Below are 27,182 nucleotides of genomic sequence, written 5' to 3'. Positions count from 1 at the left end.
GATCAGGTGAATAGACAGGAGCTGGGTCAAGTGGGCAGGGAATCATCAGGTGAATAGACAGGAGCTGGGTCAAGTGGGCAGGGAATCATCAGGTGAATAGACAGGTGCTGGGTCAAGTGGGCAGGGAATGATCAGGTGAATAGGGGGCAGGGAATCATCAGGTGAATAGACCAGGAGCTGGTGAATCAAGTGGGCAATCATCAGGTGAATAGACAGGAGCTGGGTGGGCAGGGAATGTGGGAATAGACAGGGCTGGGTCAATCATCAGGTGAATAGACAGGAGCTGGGTCAAGTGGGCAGGGAATCATCAGGTGAATAGACAGGAGCTGGGTCAAGTGGGCAGGGAATGATCAGGTGAATAGACAGGAGCTGGGTCAAGTGGGCAGGGAATCATCAGGTGAATAGACAGGAGCTGGGTCATCAGGTGAATAGACAGGTGCTGGGTCAAGTGGGCAGGGAATGATCAGGTGAATAGACAGGAGCTGGGTCAAGTGGGCAGGGAATCATCAGGTGAATAGACAGGAGCTGGTTCAAGTGGGCAGGGAATCATCAGGTGAATAGACAGGAGCTGGGTCAAGTGGGCAGGGAATCATCAGGTGAATAGACAGGAGCTGGGTCAAGTGGGCAGGGAATCATCAGGTGAATAGACAGGAGCTGGGTCAAGTGGGCAGGGAATCATCAGGTGAATAGACAGGAGCTGGGTCAAGTGGGCAGGGAATGATCAGGTGAATAGACAGGAGCTGGGTCAAGTGGGCAGGGAATGATCAAATAGACAGGAGCTGGGTCAGACATCAGGTGAATAGCTGGGTCAAGTGGGCAGGGAATGATCAGGGAATAGACAGGAGCTGGGTCAATCATCAGGTGAATAGACAGGAGCTGGGTCAAGTGGGCAGGGAATCATCAGGTGAATAGACAGGAGCTGGGTCAATGGACAGCAGGGAATCATCAGGTGAATAGACAGGAGCTGGGTCAAGTGGGCAGGGAATCAGGTGAATAGACAGGAGCTGGGTCAATGGAATCATCAGGTGAATAGACAGGAGCTGGTTCAAGTGGGCAGGGAATGATCAGGTGAATAGACAGGAGCTGGTTCAAGTGGGCAGGGAATCATCAGGTGAATAGACAGGAGCTGGGTCAAGTGGGCAGGGAATCATCAGGTGAATAGACAGGAGCTGGGTCAAGTGGGCAGGGAATCATCAGGTGAATAGACAGGAGCTGGTTCAAGTGGGCAGGGAATCATCAGGTGAATAGACAGGAGCTGGTTCAAGTGGGCAGGGAATGATCAGGTGAATAGACAGGAGCTGGGTCAAGTGGGCAGGGAATCATCAGCTGAATAGACAGGAGCTGGGTCAAGTGGGCAGGGAATGATCAGGTGAATAGACAGGAGCTGGGTCAAGTGGGCAGGGAATCATCAGGTGAATAGAATACATGAACATACTGTATAGAAACTGTCCCAGGCTGGTAGACAGTAACCGGTATGTACCAACACGCGCATGTACTTTTCTTAGTCCCCCGTTTCTCAAATAAGTTCAAATTTGAGAAATGTTTAGTCACCACACCTTATTAGATCATCAACATTGCAGAACCAATTTTTTTTGTTTTTTGGTCAACTTTATTTTCAAATTGTAAACTTAAAAGACAAATGTCATCGACAAAATGATTGGCACCTCAGAGCTTAGTACTTGGTTGCACAGCCTATTGACCAAGATAACCGCAGACAAACACTTCTTGAAGCAAAAATATACATGCTTGACACACCTTTTCAACTGTCAATTTGGGGACTCTTAGCTGGGCACGCCAGAACCTCTGTTTAGGGGTCATTGTCCTGCTGGAAGACCCACAACCTTTAATGGAGACCCAGTTTTTGGATACTGGGTTGAACATTGGACTCCAGAAACCCAGAATCTCCTGTTCCAAGACCACTAGCACCAGAAGCAGCAAAGCAAACCTCCACCATCTTTGATTGTGTTATTTTATCTGAATGCTTTGTTTTGGTTGTTGGTAAACACCAGGAAGACCCCGCTGCTGAAGGAGACACCAGGAAGACCCCCCCCCCCCCATGCAATGAGTAGATTATCAGGGCATTTTGGAGTGCAATGTCTCTCTGTTGAAGGCTGTGGGTCTTCTAGTAGGACAACAACCCTAAAACACATAGAAGCACCCTGGAATGGTTCAAGAGGAAAACGCTGGACTGTTCTGGAGAGGCCAGTGAAGAGTCCAGAATCACATCCATTACCTTGGGGAAGAGCTCCAAACAGCAGTTGGTGGAGGGCATTGAATAACTAGATCCGTTCTTTTCTGAAGGTCAAATCTCCAGTAGAATAGTGCAGCAAGCTCATTGATGGAAGAAGAAACATTTGTCTGCATTTATCTTGAACAAAAAGCCATGCAAAAACTAGCAACAAAACAAACCTATGTTCTGCAATGTTGACAATCCAATAACAAAAAGGTGTGGAGACCAATCTCAGACGTTAACTTAAGAGAAGAAAAGGGGAATTATTTAAGAGAAGTTGCAAGGATGCTAATCTATTTGGCTGCAACTGGACATCTAGAATATGGAAAGATACATATTCCTCACACCAACACACTGTAACAGGAAGGTGTGTGGGGGTTCAGTGTGGCTTGAGGACTGCAAGGTGAACCAGGTCCCCCGTGATACCAGTCAGTATCCGACGTCCATCTATGTCTGAGGACGTCGGGAGTTTGACGTTTGAGAAACATGGATCAACGTCTAATTCTAATTCTGAGCTAGTAGGAGGCGTTTGTCTCTGTGCCTCCCGTTGGGGTCCACCCTCCTCACCATAACGCTCTGCTGCACGGGACCTGGAAGGGGTGAGAGGGAAAAGAGGAGGAGAGTTTGGTTCAGTCAGTGTGTCTGGTTGATAGCAGCAGTCTTTGTGTCAGTTAAACAATGTGAGCCATCCATCACATCAGCGTCACATGCCTGTCCACTGGTCACAATGAGAGGCTCTTAGTTATCTGACGTAATGACATGGCACTTCACTGCCCTCTGCCCTCTTGTGGCTGCGTTCCAGACAGACTCCTGACCTCTCCAGGGACGAGTTCTAATTCTCTACCCTTCTAGAAGTGTATACTGGTTCTTTCCTCAGGCATATGGAGGAACCTCCAGTAGGACCTTCTTAAAAATATTTGACATCTTTTCCTGATCCGTTTTAGTATTTTCCACATTTAGTTTTTCCAGGTTTCCACAGGTCTTTCCAGGTTTCCACATTTTTCAGTTTTTTTCCAGGTTTCAGTTTTTCCAGTTTCCACATCTTTTCAGTTTTCTTTTCAGGTTTCCAGTTTTCCAGGTTTCCACAGGTCTTTTCAGGTTTTCACTCTCAAAAGCACTATTTTTTTTTTAAATAGAAAAACAACCAAACTGGATGTTGTAAGTCCACAACAATGATTAAAGCACATCAGGAGACCACTGTGAGGTCTTGGAAACCTCTGTGTTTCTGGGTGTAGTTAGTGTGCATTGTTGTTTGGTTAGCAAGGTTTCTTTAGTGCTCATCTGATTGCAGAGTTTTGTGAGGGATTTTTTTTTCCCATCACAGTTTTCAAAACAAAATGGCCACTGGATGAATGAAAATATTCCTATCAGCATTCTGCCAGATAGTCATAGGCTACTTTGTAGTTGACATTTCATTTAGTTTTATTTGGGGAAAGGCTTTCCATCTACCAGAAGACGTATCATCATCGCTAACAGCTAAGTGGACATTCCTGCGCCTCTTCAGGAAGTTGCAGGAATATAATTAACTTAGTAGAAAATACATTAAATTACTAAATTCAATGCAGTTAGTTGATTCCCTACTAAGTACAATAGATTTTTAAAAATATTGTTGAATTCCGTTTGAAATGTCTGGATTCCATGATTCTGTCCTCGTTCTATTTTATAGGACCCCTCTTCTTTCTTGCACCAATCCAATGCTTTGAGAGTGGATGTGAACAATCACGCACTTCTGGAGAAGGAGAGAGAATCAGAACTCAAGCTTTGTCAAGACCATCTGGGTAGTTATTGTGTGTCTGAGTATCAGTCTGTTGTTGTGTCTGAATGGAAGCCCACCGGTCTGAGTATCAGTCTGTTGTTGTGTCTGAATGGAAAGCCCACCGGTCTGAGTATCAGTCTGTTGTTGTGTCTGAATGGAAGCCCACCGGTCTGAGTATCAGTCTGTTGTTGTGTCTGAATGGAAAGCCCACCGGTCTGAGTATCAGTCTGTTGTTGTGTCTGAATGGAAGCCCATCGGTCTGAGTATCAGTCTGTTGTTGTGTCTGAATGGAAGCCCACCGGTCTGAGTATCAGTCTGTTGTTGTGTCTGAATGGAAAGCCCACCGGTCTGAGTATCAGTCTGTTGTTGTGTCTGAATGGAAGCCCATCGGTCTGAGTATCTTTTAGGCTTTTAGATGGACAGCACCATGCAATGTCATGCAGTCAGTCAGCCAACCAATCAGCCACGAGGTCAACTCTCCCATGCAGTCAAGTCAGTCAGTCAGTCAGCCAACCAATCAGCAACGAGGTCAACTCTCCCATGCAGTCAAGTCAGTCAGTCAGCCAACCAATCAGCCACAAGGTCAACTCTCCCATGCAGTCAAGTCAGCCAACCAATCAGCCACGAGGTCAACTCTCCCATACAGTCAAGTCAGTCAGTCAGCCAACCAATCAGCCACGAGGTCAATTCTCCCATGCAGTCAAGTCAGTCAGTCAGCCAACCAATCAGCCACGAGGTCAACTCTCCCATTCAGTCAGGGGCAGATGGCCCAGTACCAGCAGTAGTTCAGTAACAAAGTGTTAGGTGAGACAGTTAGCTAGTGTAAACGTGGTTACCTGCATATTCACTCTGCAATTAGAGAGTAGTTGAAGGTTCTGCTGCAGGAAGAAAAACAACGGGGTTAACAACAGAGAGGGATATACCTTTACAGTCCCAGCTGATATACCTTTACAGTCCCAGCTGATATACCTTTACAGTCCCAGCTGATATACCTTTACAGACCCAGCTGATATACCTTTACAGACCCAGCTGATATACCTTTACAGACCCAGCTGATATACCTTTACAGACCCAGCTGATATACCTTTACAGTCCCAGCTGATATACCTTTACAGTCCCAGCTGATATACCTTTACAGACCCAGCTGATATACCTTTACAGACCCAGCGGATATACCTTTACACTACCAGCTGATATACCTTTACAGACCCAGCTGATATACCTTTACAGACCCAGCTGATATACCTTTACAGTCCCAGCTGATATACCTTTACAGACCCAGCTGATATACCTTTACAGACCCAGCTGATATACCTTTACAGACCCAGCTGATATACCTTTACAGTCCCAGCTGATATACCTTTACAGACCCAGCTGATATACCTTTACAGACCCAGCTGATATACCTTTACAGACCCAGCTGATATACCTTTACAGACCCAGCTGATATACCTTTACAGACCCAGCTGATATACCTTTACAGACCCAGCTGATATACCTTTACAGACCCAGCTGATATACCTTTACAGACCCAGCTGATATACCTTTACAGACCCAGCTGATATACCTTTACAGACCCAGCTGATATACCTTTACAGTCCCAGCTGATATACCTTTACAGACCCAGCTGATATACCTTTACAGACCCAGCTGATATACCTTTACAGACCCAGCTGATATACCTTTACAGACCCAGCTGATATACCTTTACAGACCCAGCTGATATACCTTTACAGACCCAGCTTATACAGACCCAGCTGATATACCTTTACAGACCCAGCTGATATACCTTTACAGACCCAGCTGATATACCTTTACAGACCCAGCTGATATACCTTTACAGACCCAGCTGATATACCTTTACAGACCCAGCTGATATACCTTTACAGACCCAGCTGATATACCTTTACAGACCCAGCTGATATACCTTTACAGACCCAGCTGATATACCTTTACAGACCCAGCTGATATACCTTTACAGACCCAGCTGAGACTGATATACCTTTACAGACCCAGCTGATATACCTTTACAGACCCAGCTGATATACCTTTACAGACCCAGCTGATATACCTTTACAGACCCAGCTGATATACCTTTACAGACCCAGCTGATATACCTTTACAGACCCAGCTGATATACCTTTACAGTCCCAGCTGATATACCTTTACACTACCAGCTGCCCAGTTATCTGGACTTCAGCTATCGGATAGGATTAAAATACAAAGAAATATAACATGCAGAACGGGAGTCCCCATTCAAGTCAATGATATATGTTCTGTCCATTCTATTTCTATGCATTTAATCCTATCCGATAGGCGAAATTAAAAGAGATAACTGGGCCCTGGAAGCAGACAGACAGACTGAGACTCCTAGGTTTTCACTGATAAAGTCTGACTTAGTTGTTGGACCTAATTTCATCGTTTGAACAAGTCTTAAAATCTGATAGAATTCATCAAAAAAATGAACTGATAAAGTTGTTCATGTTTATAAATCCAATTCCCAGTTCATAACAAAAATCCTACTGAAATTACAAAAATGTTCATGTCAACTTCAGTGTTCATTAGGGATGTACATAGTTCTCTTTTCAAGGCAATTAGATACATTGGCTCTCGATTTCAGGAACGATACTTTTTTATTTTGAAACGGTTTGGTGGGAGAACGAATCGATACAACATATTAATTTCCATTCTAAATTAAAGGTGCTACTCGTAGTATGTAGCAACGTAGCATGTTGCATTGTAATTTCCATTCTAAATTATAGGTGCTTATGCGTAGCATGTTAGTAGCATGTAGCAACGTAGCATGTTGCATTGTAATTTCCATTCTAAATTAGAGGTGCTTATGCGTAGCATGTTAGTAGCATGTAGCAACGTAGCATGTTGCATTGTAATTTCCATTCTAAATTAGAGGTGCTTATGCGTAGCATGTTAGTAGCATGTAGCAACGTAGCATGTTGCATTGTAATTTCCATTCTAAATTAGAGGTGCTTATGCGTAGCATGTTAGTAGCATGTAGCAACGTAGCATGTTACATTGTAATTTCCATTCTAAATTATAGGTGCTTATGCGTTAGTAGCATGTTAGTAGCATGTGCTTAGCAATGTAGCATGTTGCATTGTAATTTCCATTCTAAATTATAGGTGCTTATGCGTAGCATGTTAGTAGCATAGCATGTTGCATTGTAATTTCCATTCTAAATTAGAGGTGCGTAGCATGTTGCATTGTAATTTCCATTCTAAATTATAGGTGCTTATGCGTAGCATGTTAGTAGCATGTAGCATTGTAATTTCATAAAATATCCACCATGTATCTGCAGTAATAGTGGAATGATGATTATTAGCCTAAATCAGTTGTGTCAACCTATGTGATTTGTTATGTTATTGTTACCTATGGAGATGTTGAAAATGGTGTTTTACTGGAGTCAGCTACGGTCGACCATTCATCTGGCTATACCTGTTGAAAATGGTGTTTTACTGGAGTCAGCTACGGTCGAACATTCATCTGGCTATACCTGTTGAAAATGGTGTTTTACTGGAGTCAGCTACGGTCGACCATTCATCTGGCTATACCTGTTGAAAACTACAACCGATTCTATTTAGATTGTTCAGGTTCACCATCAGCAATAGTTTTAGTAGTTTTGCTTTAAACAATCAGCATTTTATGTTGTTTATTTTTTAGAAATAGAGGGTAAAGTTCATTTCATAACGAGGACAGAAATCCCTTTTGCGATGCGCACTGCATGGCCGAAGCACAGAAGACCACTCCATAAAAACATTTAAACTGTAAAAAATATATATATATTTTTGAGATGAGGGTGAAATCAAAAGTTATACTAGATATTAATTGGCTGTCATAGCGAATTCTTCAGCTCATTCTGTGAGCTCCTAGGCGTTTCCACTTCACAAATAACAGCACTTACAGTTGACCGGGGCAGGGCGGAAATTTGACTGGCCTGCGTAGTCTCACACACACTCTCACACACTCTCACACACTCTCACACACTCTCACACACTCTCACACACTCTCACACACACACACACACACACACACACACACACACACACACACACACACACACACACACACACACACACACACACACACACACACACACACACACACACACACACACACACACACACACACACACACACACACACACACTCCTCCCCTAAGCATCATTCCTAAAACAAGTCCAACTATAGAGCTCTGACTCCCCCCTGTCCTCTCCAACCATCCCCACATCATCCCCCTCCCAGTCCTCCCTCACTCATCCACATACCACAGGCCCAATTTGAATCTGAGCGGGAAGGAGAGAGCAGCTGAAGGGTTTTAGGGCAGGCGACCGTTAGACAGGAGCCCCTCCTCAGGGCCCCAGAACAGGAAACGCATATCTGAGCCAGATTTGCTAACATCTCCCCAGCCTAACCCCTCACTACATAGTCCTCTGTCCTGCTCCCCAGCCTAACCCCTCACTACATAGTCCTCTGTCCTGCTCCCCAGCCTAACCCCTCACTACATAGTCCTCTGTTCTGCTCCCCAGCCTAACCCCTCACTACATAGTCCTCTGTCCTGCTCCCCAGCCTAACCCCCACTACATAGTCCTCTGTCCTGCTCCCCAGCCTAACCCCTCACTACATAGTCCTCTGTCCTGCTCCCCAGCCTAACCCCTCACTACATAGTCCTCTGTCCTGCTCCCCAGCCTAACCTCTCACTACATAGTCCTCTGTCCTGCTCCCCAGCCTAACCCCTCACTACATAGTCCTCTGTCCTGCTCCCCAGCCTAACCCCTCACTACATAGTCCTCTGTCCTGCTCCCCAGCCTAACCCCTCACTACATAGTCCTCTGTCCTGCTCCCCAGCCTAACCTCTCACTACATAGTCCTCTGTCCTGCTTCCCAGCCTAACCCCTCACTACATAGTCCTCTGTCCTGCTCCCCAGCCTAACCCCTCACTACATAGTCCTCTGTCCTGCTCCCCAGCCTAACCCCTCACTACATAGTCCTCTGTCCTGCTCCCCAGCCTAACCCCTCATTGTCCAATATAAATACTAGTGTAAATATAGTGAGTAAAACACTGTAACAGATGGTATCTGTCTCTGTCCACCCTTACCCCTCGTTTCCCTATATAAACACTGTAACAGACCCTAACCCTATATAAACACCGTGTAACAGACCCTAACCCTATATAAACACTGTGTAACAGACCCTAACCCTATATAAACACTGTGTAACAGACCCTAACCCTATATAAACACTGTGTAACAGACCCTAACCCTATATAAACACTGTAACAGACCCTAACCCTATATAAACACTGTGTAACAGACCCTAACCCTATATAAACACTGTAACAGACCCTAACCCTATATAAACACTGTAACAGACCCTAACCCTATATAAACACTGTAACAGACCCTAACCCTATATAAACACTGTAACAGACCCTAACCCTATATAAACACTGTAACAGACCCTAACCCTATATAAACACTGTGTAACAGACCCTAACCCTATATAAACACTGTAACAGACCCTAACCCTATATAAACACTGTAACAGACCCTAACCCTATATAAACACTGTAACAGACCCTAACCCTATATAAACACTGTGTAACAGACCCTAACCCTATATAAACACTGTGTAACAGACCCTAACCCTATATAAACACTGTAACAGACCCTAACCCTATATAAACACTGTGTAACAGACCCTAACCCCATATAAACACTGTAACAGACCCTAACCCTATATAAACACTGTGTAACAGACCCTAACCCTATATAAACACTGTAACAGACCCTAACCCTATATAAACACTGTAACAGACCCTAACCCTATATAAACACTGTAACAGACCCTAACCCTATATAAACACTGTGTAACAGACCCTAACCCTATATAAACACTGTGTAACAGACCCTAACCCTATATAAACACTGTAACAGACCCTAACCCTATATAAACACTGTAACAGACCCTAACCCTATATAAACACTGTGTAACAGACCCTAACCCTATATAAACACTGTGTAACAGACCCTAACCCTATATAAACACTGTAACAGACCCTAACCCTATATAAACACTGTAACAGACCCTAACCCTATATAAACACTGTAACAGACCCTAACCCTATATAAACACTGTGTAACAGACCCTAACCCTATATAAACACTGTAACAGACCCTAACCCTATATAAACACTGTAACAGACCCTAACCCTATATAAACACTGTGTAACAGACCCTAACCCTATATAAACACTGTAACAGACCCTAACCCTATATAAACACTGTAACAGACCCTAACCCTATATAAACACTGTAACAGACCCTAACCCTATATAAACACTGTGTAACAGACCCTAACCCTATATAAACACTGTGTAACAGACCCTAACCCTATATAAACACTGTAACAGACCCTAACCCTATATAAACACTGTAACAGACCCTAACCCTATATAAACACTGTGTAACAGACCCTAACCCTATATAAACACTGTGTAACAGACCCTAACCCTATATAAACACTGTAACAGACCCTAACCCTATATAAACACTGTGTAACAGACCCTAACCCTATATAAACACTGTAACAGACCCTAACCCTATATAAACACTGTAACAGACCCTAACCCTATATAAACACTGTAACAGACCCTAACCCTATATAAACACTGTGTAACAGACCCTAACCCTATATAAACACTGTAACAGACCCTAACCCTATATAAACACTGTGTAACAGACCCTAACCCTATATAAACACTGTAACAGACCCTAACCCTATATAAACACTGTAACAGACCCTAACCCTATATAAACACTGTGTAACAGACCCTAACCCTATATAAACACTGTAACAGACCCTAACCCTATATAAACACTGTAACAGACCCTAACCCTATATAAACACTGTGTAACAGACCCTAACCCTATATAAACACTGTAACAGACCCTAACCCTATATAAACACTGTGTAACAGACCCTAACCCTATATAAACACTGTAACAGACCCTAACCCTATATAAACACTGTGTAACAGACCCTAACCCTATATAAACACTGTGTAACAGACCCCTAACCCTATATAAACACTGTAACAGACCCTAACCCTATATAAACACTGTACAGACCCTAACCCTATATAAACACTGTAACAGACCCTAACCCTATATAAACACTGTAACAGACCCTAACCCTATATAAACACTGTAACAGACCCTAACCCTATATAAACACTGTAACAGACCCTAACCCTATATAAACACTGTGACCCTAACCCTAGACCCTAACCCTATATAAACACTGTAACAGACCCTAACCCTATATAAACACTGTAACAGACCCTAACCCTATATAAACACTGTAACAGACCCTAACCCTATATAAACACTGTAACAGACCCTAACCCTATATAAACACTGTGTAACAGACCCTAACCCTATATAAACACTGTAACAGACCCTAACCCTATATAAACACTGTAAAGACCCTAACCCTGTGTAACAGACCCTAACCCTATATAAACACTGTAACAGACCCTAACCCTATATAAACACTGTGTAACAGACCCTAACCCTATATAAACACTGTAACAGACCCTAACCCTATATAAACACTGTGAACAGACCCTAACCCTATATAAACACTGTGTAACAGACCCTAACCCTATATAAACACTGTGTAACAGACCCTAACCCTATATAAACACTGTGTAACAGACCCTAACCCTATATAAACACTGTAACAGACCCTAACCCTATATAAACACTGTGTAACAGACCCTAACCCTATATAAACACTGTGTAACAGACCCTAACCCTATATAAACACTGTGTAACAGACCCTAACCCTATATAAACACTGTGTAACAGACCCTAACCCTATATAAACACTGTGTAACAGACCCTAACCCTATATAAACACTGTAACAGACCCTAACCCTATATAAACACTGTGTAACAGACCCTAACCCTATATAAACACTGTAACAGACCCTAACCCTATATAAACACTGTGTAACAGACCCTAACCCTATATAAACACTGTAACAGACCCTAACCCTATATAAACACTGTGTAACAGACCCTAACCCTATATAAACACTGTGTAACAGACCCTAACCCTATATAAACACTGTGTAACAGACCCTAACCCTATATAAACACTGTAACAGACCCTAACCCTATATAAACACTGTGTAACAGACCCTAACCCTATATAAACACTGTGTAACAGACCCCCTAACCCTATATAAACACTGTGTAACAGACCCTAACCCTATATAAACACTGTAACAGACCCTAACCCTATATAAACACTGTAACAGACCCTAACCCTATATAAACACTGTAACAGACCCTAACCCTATATAAACACTGTAACAGACCCTAACCCTATATAAACACTGTAACAGTAACAGACCCTAACCCTATATAAACACTGTAACAGACCCTAACCCTATATAAACACTGTAACAGACCCTAACCCTATATAAACACTGTGTAACAGACCCTAACCCTATATAAACACTGTGTAACAGACCCTAACCCTATATAAACACTGTAACAGACCCTAACCCTATATAAACACTGTGTAACAGACCCTAACCCTATATAAACACTGTAACAGACCCTAACCCTATATAAACACTGTAACAGACCCTAACCCTATATAAACACTGTGTAACAGACCCTAACCCTATATAAACACTGTGTAACAGACCCTAACCCTATATAAACACTGTGTAACAGACCCTAACCCTATATAAACACTGTGTAACAGACCCTAACCCTATATAAACACTGTAACAGACCCTAACCCTATATAAACACTGTAACAGACCCTAACCCTATATAAACACTGTAACAGACCCTAACCCTATATAAACACTGTGTAACAGACCCTAACCCTATATAAACACTGTGTAACAGACCCTAACCCTATATAAACACTGTAACAGACCCTAACCCTATATAAACACTGTAACAGACCCTAACCCTATATAAACACTGTAACAGACCCTAACCCTATATAAACACTGTAACAGACCCTAACCCTATATAAACACTGTGTAACAGACCCTAACCCTATATAAACACTGTGTAACAGACCATAACCCTATATAAACACTGTGTAACAGACCCTAACCCTATATAAACACTGTAACAGACCCTAACCCTATATAAACACTGTGTAACAGACCCTAACCCTATATAAACACTGTAACAGACCCTAACCCTATATAAACACTGTAACAGACCCTAACCCTATATAAACACTGTAACAGACCCTAACCCTATATAAACACTGTAACAGACCCTAACCCTATATAAACACTGTAACAGACCCTAACCCTATATAAACACTGTAACAGACCATAACCCTATATAAACACTGTGTAACAGACCCTAACCCTATATAAACACTGTGTAACAGACCCTAACCCTATATAAACACTGTAACAGACCCTAACCCTATATAAACACTGTGTAACAGACCCTAACCCTATATAAACACTGTGTAACAGACCCTAACCCTATATAAACACTGTGTAACAGACCATAACCCTATATAAACACTGTAACAGACCCTAACCCTATATAAACACTGTAACAGACCCTAACCCTATATAAACACTGTAACAGACCCTAACCCTATATAAACACTGTGTAACAGACCCTAACCCTATATAAACACTGTAACAGACCCTAACCCTATATAAACACTGTAACAGACCCTAACCCTATATAAACACTGTGTAACAGACCATAACCCTATATAAACACTGTAACAGACCCTAACCCTATATAAACACTGTGTAACAGACCCTAACCCTATATAAACACTGTGTAACAGACCCTAACCCTATATAAACACTGTAACAGACCCTAACCCTATATAAACACTGTGTAACAGACCCTAACCCTATATAAACACTGTGTAACAGACCCTAACCCTATATAAACACTGTGTAACAGACCCTAACCCTATATAAACACTGTAACAGACCCTAACCCTATATAAACACTGTAACAGACCCTAACCCTATATAAACACTGTGTAACAGACCCTAACCCTATATAAACACTGTGTAACAGACCCTAACCCTATATAAACACTGTAACAGACCCTAACCCTATATAAACACTGTGTAACAGACCCTAACCCTATATAAACACTGTAACAGACCCTAACCCTATATAAACACTGTAACAGACCCTAACCCTATATAAACACTGTAACAGACCCTAACCCTAAACACTAACAGACCCTAACCCTAAAAACACTGTGTAACAGACCCTAACCCTATATAAACACTGTAACAGACCCTAACCCTATATAAACACTGTAACAGACCCTAACCCTATATAAACACTGTGTAACAGACCCTAACCCTATATAAACACTGTAACAGACCCTAACCCTATATAAACACTGTAACAGACCCTAACCCTATATAAACAGACCCTAACCCTATATAAACACTGTAACAGACCCTAACCCTATATAAACACTGTAACAGACCCTAACCCTATATAAACACTGTAACAGACCCTAACCCTATATAAACACTGTAACAGACCCTAACCCTATATAAACACTGTGTAACAGACCTAACCCTATATAAACACTGTAACAGACCCTAACCCTATATAAACACTGTGTAACAGACCCTAACCCTATATAAACACTGTAACAGACCCTAACCCTATATAAACACTGTAACAGACCCTAACCCTATATAAACACTGTAACAGACCCTAACCCTATATAAACACTGTAACAGACCCTAACCCTATAAAACACTGTAACAGACCCTAACCCTATATAAACACTGTAACAGACCCTAACCCTATATAAACACTGTGTAACAGACCCTAACCCTATATAAACACTGTAACAGACCCTAACCCTATATAAACACTGTGTAACAGACCCTAACCCTATATAAACACTGTAACAGACCCTAACCCTATATAAACACTGTAACAGACCCTAACCCTATATAAACACTGTACAGACCCTAACCCTATATAAACACTGTAACAGACCCTAACCCTATATAAACACTGTGTAACAGACCCTAACCCTATATAAACACTGTGTAACAGACCCTAACCCTATATAAACACTGTGTAACAGACCCTAACCCTATATAAACACTGTAACAGACCCTAACCCTATATAAACACTGTGTAACAGACCCTAACCCTATATAAACACTGTAACAGACCCTAACCCTATATAAACACTGTGTAACAGACCCTAACCCTATATAAACACTGTAACAGACCCTAACCCTATATAAACACTGTAACAGACCCTAACCCTATATAAACACTGTAACAGACCCTAACCCTATATAAACACTGTAACAGACCCTAACCCTATATAAACACTGTAACAGACCCTAACCCTATATAAACACTGTAACAGACCCTAACCCTATATAAACACTGTATATAACAGACCCTAACCCTATATAAACACTGTGTAACAGACCCTAACCCTATATAAACACTGTAACAGACCCTAACCCTATATAAACACTGTGTAACAGACCCTAACCCTAACCCTATAAACACTGTGTAACAGACCCTAACCCTATATAAACACTGTAACAGACCCTAACCCTATATAAACACTGTAACAGACCCTAACCCTATATAAACACTGTAACAGACCCTAACCCTATATAAACACTGTAACAGACCCTAACCCTATATAAACACTGTGTAACAGACCCTAACCCTATATAAACACTGTAACAGACCCTAACAGACCCTAACCCTATATAAACACTGTGTAACAGACCCTAACCCTATATAAACACTGTAACAGACCCTAACCCTATATAAACACTGTAACAGACCCTAACCCTATATAAACACTGTAACAGACCCTAACCCTATATAAACACTGTAACAGACCCTAACCCTATATAAACACTGTAACAGACCCTAACCCTATATAAACACTGTAACAGACCCTAACCCTATATAAACACTGTAACAGACCCTAACCCTATATAAACACTGTAACAGACCCTAACCCTATATAAACACTGTAACAGACCCTAACCCTATATAAACACTGTGTAACAGACCCTAACCCTATATAAACACTGTAACAGACCCTAACCCTATATAAACACTGTAACAGACCCTAACCCTATATAAACACTGTAACAGACCCTAACCCTATATAAACACTGTGTAACAGACCCTAACCCTATATAAACACTGTGTAACAGACCCTAACCCTATATAAACACTGTAACAGACCCTAACCCTATATAAACACTGTGTAACCCTATATAAACACTGTAACAGACCTAACCCTATATAAACACTGTGTAACAGACCCTAACCCTATATAAACACTGTAACAGACCTAACCCTATAAACACTGTGTAACAGACCCTAACCCTATATAAACACTGTGTAACAGACCCTAACCCTATATAAACACTGTAACAGACCCTAACCCTATATAAACACTGTAACAGACCCTAACCCTATATAAACACTGTAACAGACCCTAACCCTATATAAACACTGTAACAGACCCTAACCCTATATAAACACTGTGTAACAGACCCTAACCCTATATAAACACTGTAACAGACCCTAACCCTATATAAACACTGTAACAGACCCTAACCCTATATAAACACTGTAACAGACCCCCTAACCCTAACAGACCCTAACCCTATAAACACTGTAACAGACCCTAACCCTATATAAACACTGTGTAACAGACCCTAACCCTATATAAACACTGTAACAGACCCTAACCCTATATAAACACTGTAACAGACCCTAACCCTATATAAACACTGTAACAGACCCTAACCCTATATAAACACTGTAACAGACCCTAACCCTATATAAACACTGTAACAGACCCTAACCCTATATAAACACTGTAACAGACCATAACCCTATAAACACTGTGTAACAGACCCTAACCCTATATAAACACTGTGTAACAGACCCTAACCCTATATAAACACTGTAACAGACCCTAACCCTATATAAACACTGTGTAACAGACCCTAACCCTATATAAACACTGTGTAACAGACCCTAACCCTATATAAACACTGTGTAACAGACCATAACCCTATATAAACACTGTAACAGACCCTAACCCTATATAAACACTGTAACAGACCCTAACCCTATATAAACACTGTAACAGACCCTAACCCTATATAAACACTGTAACAGACCCTAACCCTATATAAACACTGTAACAGACCCTAACCCTATATAAACACTGTGTAACAGACCCTAACCCTATATAAACACTGTGTAACAGACCCTAACCCTATATAAACACTGTAACAGACCCTAACCCTATATAAACACTGTAACAGACCCTAACCCTATATAAACACTGTGTAACAGACCCTAACCCTATATAAACACTGTAACAGACCCTAACCCTATATAAACACTGTGTAACAGACCCTAACCCTATATAAACACTGTGTAACAGACCCTAACCCTATATAAACACTGTAACAGACCCTAACCCTATATAAACACTGTGTAACAGACCCTAACCCTATATAAACACTGTGTAACAGACCCTAACCCTATATAAACACTGTAACAGACCCTAACCCTATATAAACACTGTGTAACAGACCCTAACCCTATATAAACACTGTGTAACAGACCCTAACCCTATATAAACACTGTAAACAGACCCTAACCCTATATAAACACTGTAACAGACCCTAACCCTATATAAACACTGTGTAACAGACCCTAACCCTATATAAACACTGTAACAGACCCTAACCCTATATAAACACTGTGTAACAGACCCTAACCCTATATAAACACTGTAACAGACCCTAACCCTATATAAACACTGTGTAACAGACCCTAACCCTATATAAACACTGTGTAACAGACCCTAACCCTATATAAACACTGTGTAACAGACCCTAACCCTATATAAACACTGTAACAGACCCTAACCCTATATAAACACTGTAACAGACCCTAACCCTATATAAACACTGTGTAACAGACCCTAACCCTATATAAACACTGTAACAGACCCTAACCCTATATAAACACTGTGTAACAGACCCTAACCCTATATAAACACTGTGTAACAGACCCTAACCCTATATAAACACTGTAACAGACCCTAACCCTATATAAACACTGTAACAGACCCTAACCCTATATAAACACTGTGTAACAGACCCTAACCCTATATAAACACTGTGACCCTAACAGACCCTAACCCTATATAAACACTGTGTAACAGACCCTAACCCTATATAAACACTGTAACAGACCCTAACCCTATATAAACACTGTAACAGACCCTAACCCTATATAAACACTGTGTAACAGACCCTAACCCTATATAAACACTGTGACCATAACAGACCCTAACCCTATATAAACACTGTAACAGACCCTAACCCTATATAAACACTGTAACAGACCCTAACCCTAGAACCTGTAACAGACCCTAACCCTATATAAACACTGTGTAACAGACCCTAACCCTATATAAACACTGTAACAGACCCTAACCCTATATAAACACTGTGTAACAGACCCTAACCCTATATAAACACTGTAACAGACCCTAACCCTATATAAACACTGTGTAACAGACCCTAACCCTATATAAACACTGTAACAGACCCTAACCCTATATAAACACTGTAACAGACCCTAACCCTATATAAACACTGTAACAGACCCTAACCCTATATAAACACTGTAACAGACCCTAACCCTATATAAACACTGTGACCCTAACCCTAGAACCCTAACCCTATATAAACACTGTAACAGACCCTAACCCTATATAAACACTGTAACAGACCCTAACCCTATATAAACACTGTAACAGACCCTAACCCTATATAAACACTGTAACAGACCCTAACCCTATATAAACACTGTAACAGACCCTAACCCTATATAAACACTGTAACAGACCCTAACCCTATATAAACACTGTGTAACAGACCCTAACCCTATATAAACACTGTAACAGACCCTAACCCTATATAAACACTGTAACAGACCCTAACCCTAGACCCTAACCCTATATAAACACTGTGACCCCCTAACAGACCTAACCCTATATAAACACTGTAACAGACCATAACCCTATATAAACACTGTAACAGACCCTAACCCTATATAAACACTGTGTAACAGACCCTAACCCTATATAAACACTGTAACAGACCCTAACCCTATATAAACACTGTGTAACAGACCCTAACCCTATATAAACACTGTGTAACAGACCCTAACCCTATATAAACACTGTAACAGACCATAACCCTATATAAACACTGTAACAGACCCTAACCCTATATAAACACTGTAACAGACCCTAACCCTATATAAACACTGTAACAGACCCTAACCCTATATAAACACTGTGTAACAGACCCTAACCCTATATAAACACTGTAACAGACCCTAACCCTATATAAACACTGTGACCCTAACAGACCCTAACCCTATATAAACACTGTGTAACAGACCCTAACCCTATATAAACACTGTAACAGACCCTAACCCTATATAAACACTGTGTAACAGACCCTAACCCTATATAAACACTGTAACAGACCCTAACCCTATATAAACACTGTAACAGACCCTAACCCTATATAAACACTGTGTAACAGACCCTAACCCTATATAAACACTGTAACAGACCCTAACCCTATATAAACACTGTAACAGACCCTAACCCTATATAAACACTGTAACAGACCCTAACCCTATATAAACACTGTAACAGACCCTAACCCTATATAAACACTGTGTAACAGACCCTAACCCTATATAAACACTGTAACAGACCCTAACCCTATATAAACACTGTAACAGACCCTAACCCTATATAAACACTGTAACAGACCCTAACCCTATATAAACACTGTGTAACAGACCCTAACCCTATATAAACACTGTGTAACAGACCCTAACCCTATATAAACACTGTAACAGACCCTAACCCTATATAAACACTGTGTAACAGACCCTAACCCTATATAAACACTGTAACAGACCCTAACCCTATATAAACACTGTGTAACAGACCCTAACCCTATATAAACACTGTAACAGACCCTAACCCTATATAAACACTGTGTAACAGACCCTAACCCTATATAAACACTGTAACAGACCCTAACCCTATATAAACACTGTAACAGACCCTAACCCTATATAAACACTGTAACAGACCCTAACCCTATATAAACACTGTAACAGACCCTAACCCTATATAAACACTGTAACAGACCCTAACCCTATATAAACACTGTAACAGACCATAACCCTATATAAACACTGTGTAACAGACCCTAACCCTATATAAACACTGTAACAGACCATAACCCTATATAAACACTGTGTAACAGACCCTAACCCTATATAAACACTGTAACAGACCATAACCCTATATAAACACTGTGTAACAGACCATAACCCTAACCCTATAAAACACTGTGTAACAGACCCTAACCCTATATAAACACTGTGTAACAGACCCTAACCCTATATAAACACTGTAACAGACCCTAACCCTATATAAACACTGTAACAGACCCTAACCCTATATAAACACTGTAACAGACCCTAACCCTATATAAACACTGTAACAGACCCTAACCCTATATAAACACTGTGTAACAGACCCTAACCCTATATAAACACTGTGTAACAGACCCTAACCCTATATAAACACTGTAACAGACCCTAACCCTATATAAACACTGTGTAACAGACCCTAACCCTATATAAACACTGTGTAACAGACCCTAACCCTATATAAACACTGTAACAGACCCTAACCCTATATAAACACTGTAACAGACCCTAACCCTATATAAACACTGTAACAGACCCTAACCCTATATAAACACTGTAACAGACCCTAACCCTATATAAACACTGTGTAACAGACCCTAACCCTATATAAACACTGTAACAGACCCTAACCCTATATAAACACTGTGACCCTAACCCTAACAGACCCTAACCCTATATAAACACTGTGTAACAGACCCTAACCCTATATAAACACTGTAACAGACCCTAACCCTATATAAACACTGTGTAACAGACCCTAACCCTATATAAACACTGTGTAACAGACCCTAACCCTATATAAACACTGTAACAGACCCTAACCCTATATAAACACTGTGTAACAGACCCTAACCCTATATAAACACTGTGTAACAGACCCTAACCCTATATAAACACTGTGTAACAGACCCTAACCCTATATAAACACTGTGTAACAGACCCTAACCCTATATAAACACTGTGTAACAGACCCTAACCCTATATAAACACTGTAACAGACCCTAACCCTATATAAACACTGTGTAACAGACCCTAACCCTATATAAACACTGTGTAACAGACCCTAACCCTATATAAACACTGTAACAGACCCTAACCCTATATAAACACTGTAACAGACCCTAACCCTATATAAACACTGTGTAACAGACCCTAACCCTATATAAACACTGTAACAGACCCTAACCCTATATAAACACTGTGTAACAGACCCTAACCCTATATAAACACTGTAACAGACCCTAACCCTATATAAACACTGTGTAACAGACCCTAACCCTATATAAACACTGTGTAACAGACCCTAACCCTATATAAACACTGTGTAACAGACCCTAACCCTATATAAACACTGTAACAGACCCTAACCCTATATAAACACTGTAACAGACCCTAACCCTATATAAACACTGTGTAACAGACCCTAACCCTATATAAACACTGTAACAGACCCTAACCCTATATAAACACTGTGTAACAGACCCTAACCCTATATAAACACTGTGTAACAGACCCTAACCCTATATAAACACTGTAACAGACCCTAACCCTATATAAACACTGTGTAACAGACCCTAACCCTATATAAACACTGTGTAACAGACCCTAACCCTATATAAACACTGTGTAACAGACCCTAACCCTATATAAACACTGTGTAACAGACCCTAACCCTATATAAACACTGTGTAACAGACCCTAACCCTATATAAACACTGTAACAGACCCTAACCCTATATAAACACTGTAACAGACCCTAACCCTATATAAACACTGTGACCCTAACCCTAGTGTAACCCCTAACCCTATATAAACACTGTGTAACAGACCCTAACCCTATATAAACACTGTAACAGACCCTAACCCTATATAAACACTGTAACAGACCCTAACCCTATATAAACACTGTAACAGACCCTAACCCTATATAAACACTGTAACAGACCCTAACCCTATATAAACACTGTAACAGACCCTAACCCTATATAAACACTGTAACAGACCCTAACCCTATATAAACACTGTAACAGACCCTAACCCTATATAAACACTGTAACAGACCCTAACCCTATATAAACACTGTAACAGACCCTAACCCTATATAAACACTGTAACAGACCCTAACCCTATATAAACACTGTAACAGACCCTAACCCTATATAAACACTGTGTAACAGACCCTAACCCTATATAAACACTGTAACAGACCCTAACCCTATATAAACACTGTGTAACAGACCCTAACCCTATATAAACACTGTAACAGACCCTAACCCTATATAAACACTGTAACAGACCCTAACCCTATATAAACACTGTAACAGACCCTAACCCTATATAAACACTGTAACAGACCCTAACCCTATATAAACACTGTGTAACAGACCCTAACCCTATATAAACACTGTAACAGACCCTAACCCTATATAAACACTGTAACAGACCCTAACCCTATATAAACACTGTAACAGACCCTAACCCTATATAAACACTGTAACAGACCCTAACCCTATATAAACACTGTAACAGACCCTAACCCTATATAAACACTGTGTAACAGACCCTAACCCTATATAAACACTGTAACAGACCCTAACCCTATATAAACACTGTAACAGACCCTAACCCTATATAAACACTGTAACAGACCCTAACCCTATATAAACACTGTAACAGACCCTAACCCTATATAAACACTGTAACAGACCCTAACCCTATATAAACACTGTGTAACAGACCCTAACCCTATATAAACACTGTGTAACAGACCCTAACCCTATATAAACACTGTGTAACAGACCCTAACCCTATATAAACACTGTGTAACAGACCCTAACCCTATATAAACACTGTGTAACAGACCCTAACCCTATATAAACACTGTAACAGACCCTAACCCTATATAAACACTGTAACAGACCATAACCCTATATAAACACTGTAACAGACCCTAACCCTATATAAACACTGTGTAACAGACCCTAACCCTATATAAACACTGTGTAACAGACCCTAACCCTATATAAACACTGTAACAGACCCTAACCCTATATAAACACTGTAACAGACCATAACCCTATATAAACACTGTAACAGACCCTAACCCTATATAAACACTGTAACAGACCCTAACCCTATATAAACACTGTAACAGACCCTAACCCTATATAAACACTGTGTAACAGACCCTAACCCTATATAAACACTGTAACAGACCATAACCCTATATAAACACTGTGTAACAGACCCTAACCCTATACTAAACACTAAACACTGTATAAACACTGTAACAGACCCTAACCCTATATAAACACTGTGTAACAGACCCTAACCCTATATAAAACACTGTAACAGACCCTAACCCTATATAAACACTGTAACAGACCCTAACCCTATATAAACACTGTAACAGACCATAACCCTATATAAACACTGTAACAGACCCTAACCCTATATAAACACTGTGTAACAGACCCTAACCCTATATAAACACTGTAACAGACCCTAACCCTATATAAACACTGTGTAACAGACCCTAACCCTATATAAACACTGTGTAACAGACCCTAACCCTATATAAACACTGTGTAACAGACCCTAACCCTATATAAACACTGTGTAACAGACCCTAACCCTATATAAACACTGTAACAGACCCTAACCCTATATAAACACTGTAACAGACCCTAACCCTATAAACACTGTAACAGACCCTAACCCTATAAAACACTGTGTAACAGACCTAACCCTATATAAACACTGTGTAACAGACCCTAACCCTATATAAACACTGTGTAACAGACCCTAACCCTATATAAACACTGTAACAGACCCTAACCCTATATAAACACTGTAACAGACCCTAACCCTATATAAACACTGTAACAGACCCTAACCCTATATAAACACTGTAACAGACCATAACCCTATATAAACACTGTGTAACAGACCCTAACCCTATATAAACACTGTAACAGACCATAACCCTATATAAACACTGTAACAGACCCTAACCCTATATAAACACTGTAACAGACCATAACCCTATATAAACACTGTGTAACAGACCCTAACCCTATATAAACACTGTGTAACAGACCATAACCCTATATAAACACTGTGTAACAGACCCTAACCCTATATAAACACTGTGTAACAGACCCTAACCCTATATAAACACTGTGTAACAGATGTCTGTGTTAGTGTTCTCTTCACCGGTCGTCTCTCCCTATGACATCATCAAAGGCGTGGGACAGACGTTTCAGCTTCCTGAGACCGCTGGACACACTCTCCAGGTCCCGGCCAAACTTCCTGTCAATCATACACAGGAACCAATCAGAGAGCAGGACACACCAGTCAATCACACGCACTCGTTTCTGGGCATGGTCAATTCGGTATACATTGTTTGAGAGTGTGGATGTGTGTGTAGGGATGTACAGGACCAGTCAAAAGTTTGGGCACATTCAGGGGTTTTTCTTTATTTTTTACTATTGTTTACATTTAACACTTTATTTGGTCACTACATGATTCCATGTGTGTTCTGTCATAGTTTTGATGTCTTCACTATTATTCTACAATGTAGAAAATAGTACAAAATTAACAAAAAACCCTGGAATGAGTAGGTGTGTCCAAACTTTTGACTGGTACTGTATGTGTGTACACGTATGGGTGTGTGCGTGTGTGTGTATGTATACATGTGTGGGGGTGTGTCCTCACCGTCTGAGGCTCTGAGTGTTAGGAGATGCGAAGGGGCTTCGTAGTGCAGCCATCCGAACCAGCTGCCTCCTCCCTCCCACGTTCTTCACCCCTGTCACCTCAGGACTTCGCCCTGGGGTTCTCCTCCCCCTGCGGCCTGAGGCAGGGGTGCGTTTGGGCACGGTGGCTCTGGGGGTGCGACTGGGGGTTGTTGTAGGTATGAGTGTGGTGGAACGGACGGGGGTGCGCCTGGGTGTACGGGAGGTGACCCCCTCGTTGTTCTCTCCCCCCTCACACACCTGGCCAGGTGTCGCCACCAAACACTCCTCCTGTACCACTGCTCTGTTCCTCTGAAGCTTCTGAGAAAGAGAGAAGAGATCATAAGCAGAATTTTTCAGCATGTTTTTTTTTTTTGACAAAAAGATAAGATTTAGAGTTGGATAAACTTGGATTTTTTTATTGGGTAACCCCAAACAGTTTCAGCTGGACCTCTAAGCTGCGCGTGGGTGCGCGTGGGTGTGCAGTAGCCTTGCAGCTCCCAGGGACAGATTAAATATCAGCCCAAAGAGAGAAGCACATATTCATTCAACTTTCTAGAGTTTTCCCTGTTACGGTGGTAATTCTGATCGAATCACGACATATTAGCCACTTTCAATGCAACATACCAAAACAAACTATGCAAGAGATTTTGTTGTAGGCAGAACTCATCGGAGTATGATTCTATTGCATACTCTACACAGACCGGTGCAGCATAACCAATCAGAGCTGCAGTAGGCCTATATGCAAATAGTCCATTGCCATGTATGGATCTGTGCCATTCACTTTGAACTGGACTGTGTTTACAACATGAGCGGTCGTGAGTAGATGCGATTGGTTTGAGATCAAAGCATTCCACCACAAATCCCTCACCTACAGAGAGATGAACCTAGAGAAGGAGTCCCCTCAGCCAGCTGGTCCTGGGGCTCTGTTTGTTTTGTGTTTGTGAACAGAGCCCCAGGACCAGCTGGCTGAGGGGACTCCTTCTCTAGGTTCAGGACAGAAACACAATTAGACCCAAACACATTATGAGAAAGTAAAACTATTTGACACGCTGGAAAGAAATCAACCAAAAACAACCAAGCGAATTGGAATGCTATTTGGCCCTAAACGATCTTGCTACCTTACAGTTAACTAGTCCAACGCAATAACGACTCGCCCCTTGTGGCTTACTCCACAGTAAGCCAAGGTAAGTTGGTAGCTAGCATTAAACGTATCATATATATATATAATGTTAATGAAATACAAATGGTATAGAGAGAAATAGTCCTATAATTTCCTATAATAACTACAACCTAAAACTTCTTACCTGGGAATATTGAAGACTCATGTTAAAAGGAACCACCAGCTTTCATATGTTCTCATGTTCTGAGCAAGGAACTGAAACGTTAGCTTTCTTACATGGCATATATTGCACTTTTACTTTCTTCTCCAACACTTTGTTTTTGCATTATTTAAACCAAATTGAACATGTTTCATTATTTATTTGAGGCTAAATTGATTTTATTGATGTATTATATTAAGTTAAAATAAGTGTTCATTCAGTATTGTTATAATTGTCATTATTACAAATAAAATAAATGTATGTTTAAATCGTCCGATTAATTGGCATCGGCTTTTTTGGTCCTCCAATAATCGGCATCGAAAAATCATAATCGGTCGACCTCTAATTTATAGTGCGTATGTTACACCACCCGTTGTTACAGGAAGGCCATAAAGATCTGTCAACCTGTTTCACCCCGTGTCATCCAGAAGGCTCTTCACAGGTCATCAAAGCTGGGACCGAGAGACTGAAAAACAGCTTCCATCTCAAGGTCAGATTTGCCACCACTCTGAGTTTTAAACACTGTCATTGACACTGACCCAACTCAGCCATTTTAATAATGGGAATGTGGAAATGATGTAAATATATCACTAACCACTTTAAACAATGCTACCTTATATAATGTTAATTAGAGTTCATTATTCATCTCATATGCATATGTATATACTGTACTTCCATCATCGATGCATCCTTATGTAACACATGTATCACTAGCCACTTTAACATGCCACTTTGTTTACTTTGTTCC

The 27,182-nt window shown here is 41.0% G+C and overlaps 1 protein-coding gene across 2 annotated transcripts in view; it reads right to left on the bottom strand.

The window, feature by feature from the left end:
- Positions 1 to 1,024: 1,024 nt before the first annotated feature.
- Positions 1,025 to 27,182, bottom strand: part of LOC124007240 — a 46,465-nt gene continuing 20,307 nt past the window's right edge. The window contains exons 4-7 of one of the 2 annotated variants that reach the window (XM_046317656.1): positions 25,096 to 25,433; positions 24,595 to 24,690; positions 4,823 to 4,864; positions 1,025 to 2,820 (exon numbers count right to left, since the gene is read on the bottom strand). In XM_046317656.1, the coding sequence (XP_046173612.1) occupies positions 4,831 to 4,864; positions 24,595 to 24,690; positions 25,096 to 25,433 (468 nt within the window). In that variant the 3' untranslated portion in view covers positions 1,025 to 2,820; positions 4,823 to 4,830. The remainder of the gene's footprint in view (positions 2,821 to 4,822; positions 4,865 to 24,594; positions 24,691 to 25,095; positions 25,434 to 27,182) is intronic. The other variant, XM_046317657.1, reaches the window with a different exon arrangement.

Source organism: Oncorhynchus gorbuscha, linkage group LG20 (genome assembly GCF_021184085.1).
Source record: "Oncorhynchus gorbuscha isolate QuinsamMale2020 ecotype Even-year linkage group LG20, OgorEven_v1.0, whole genome shotgun sequence".
Taxonomy (NCBI): Eukaryota; Metazoa; Chordata; class Actinopteri; order Salmoniformes; family Salmonidae; genus Oncorhynchus; species Oncorhynchus gorbuscha.
This window is presented reverse-complemented; position numbering and strand designations above follow the sequence as displayed.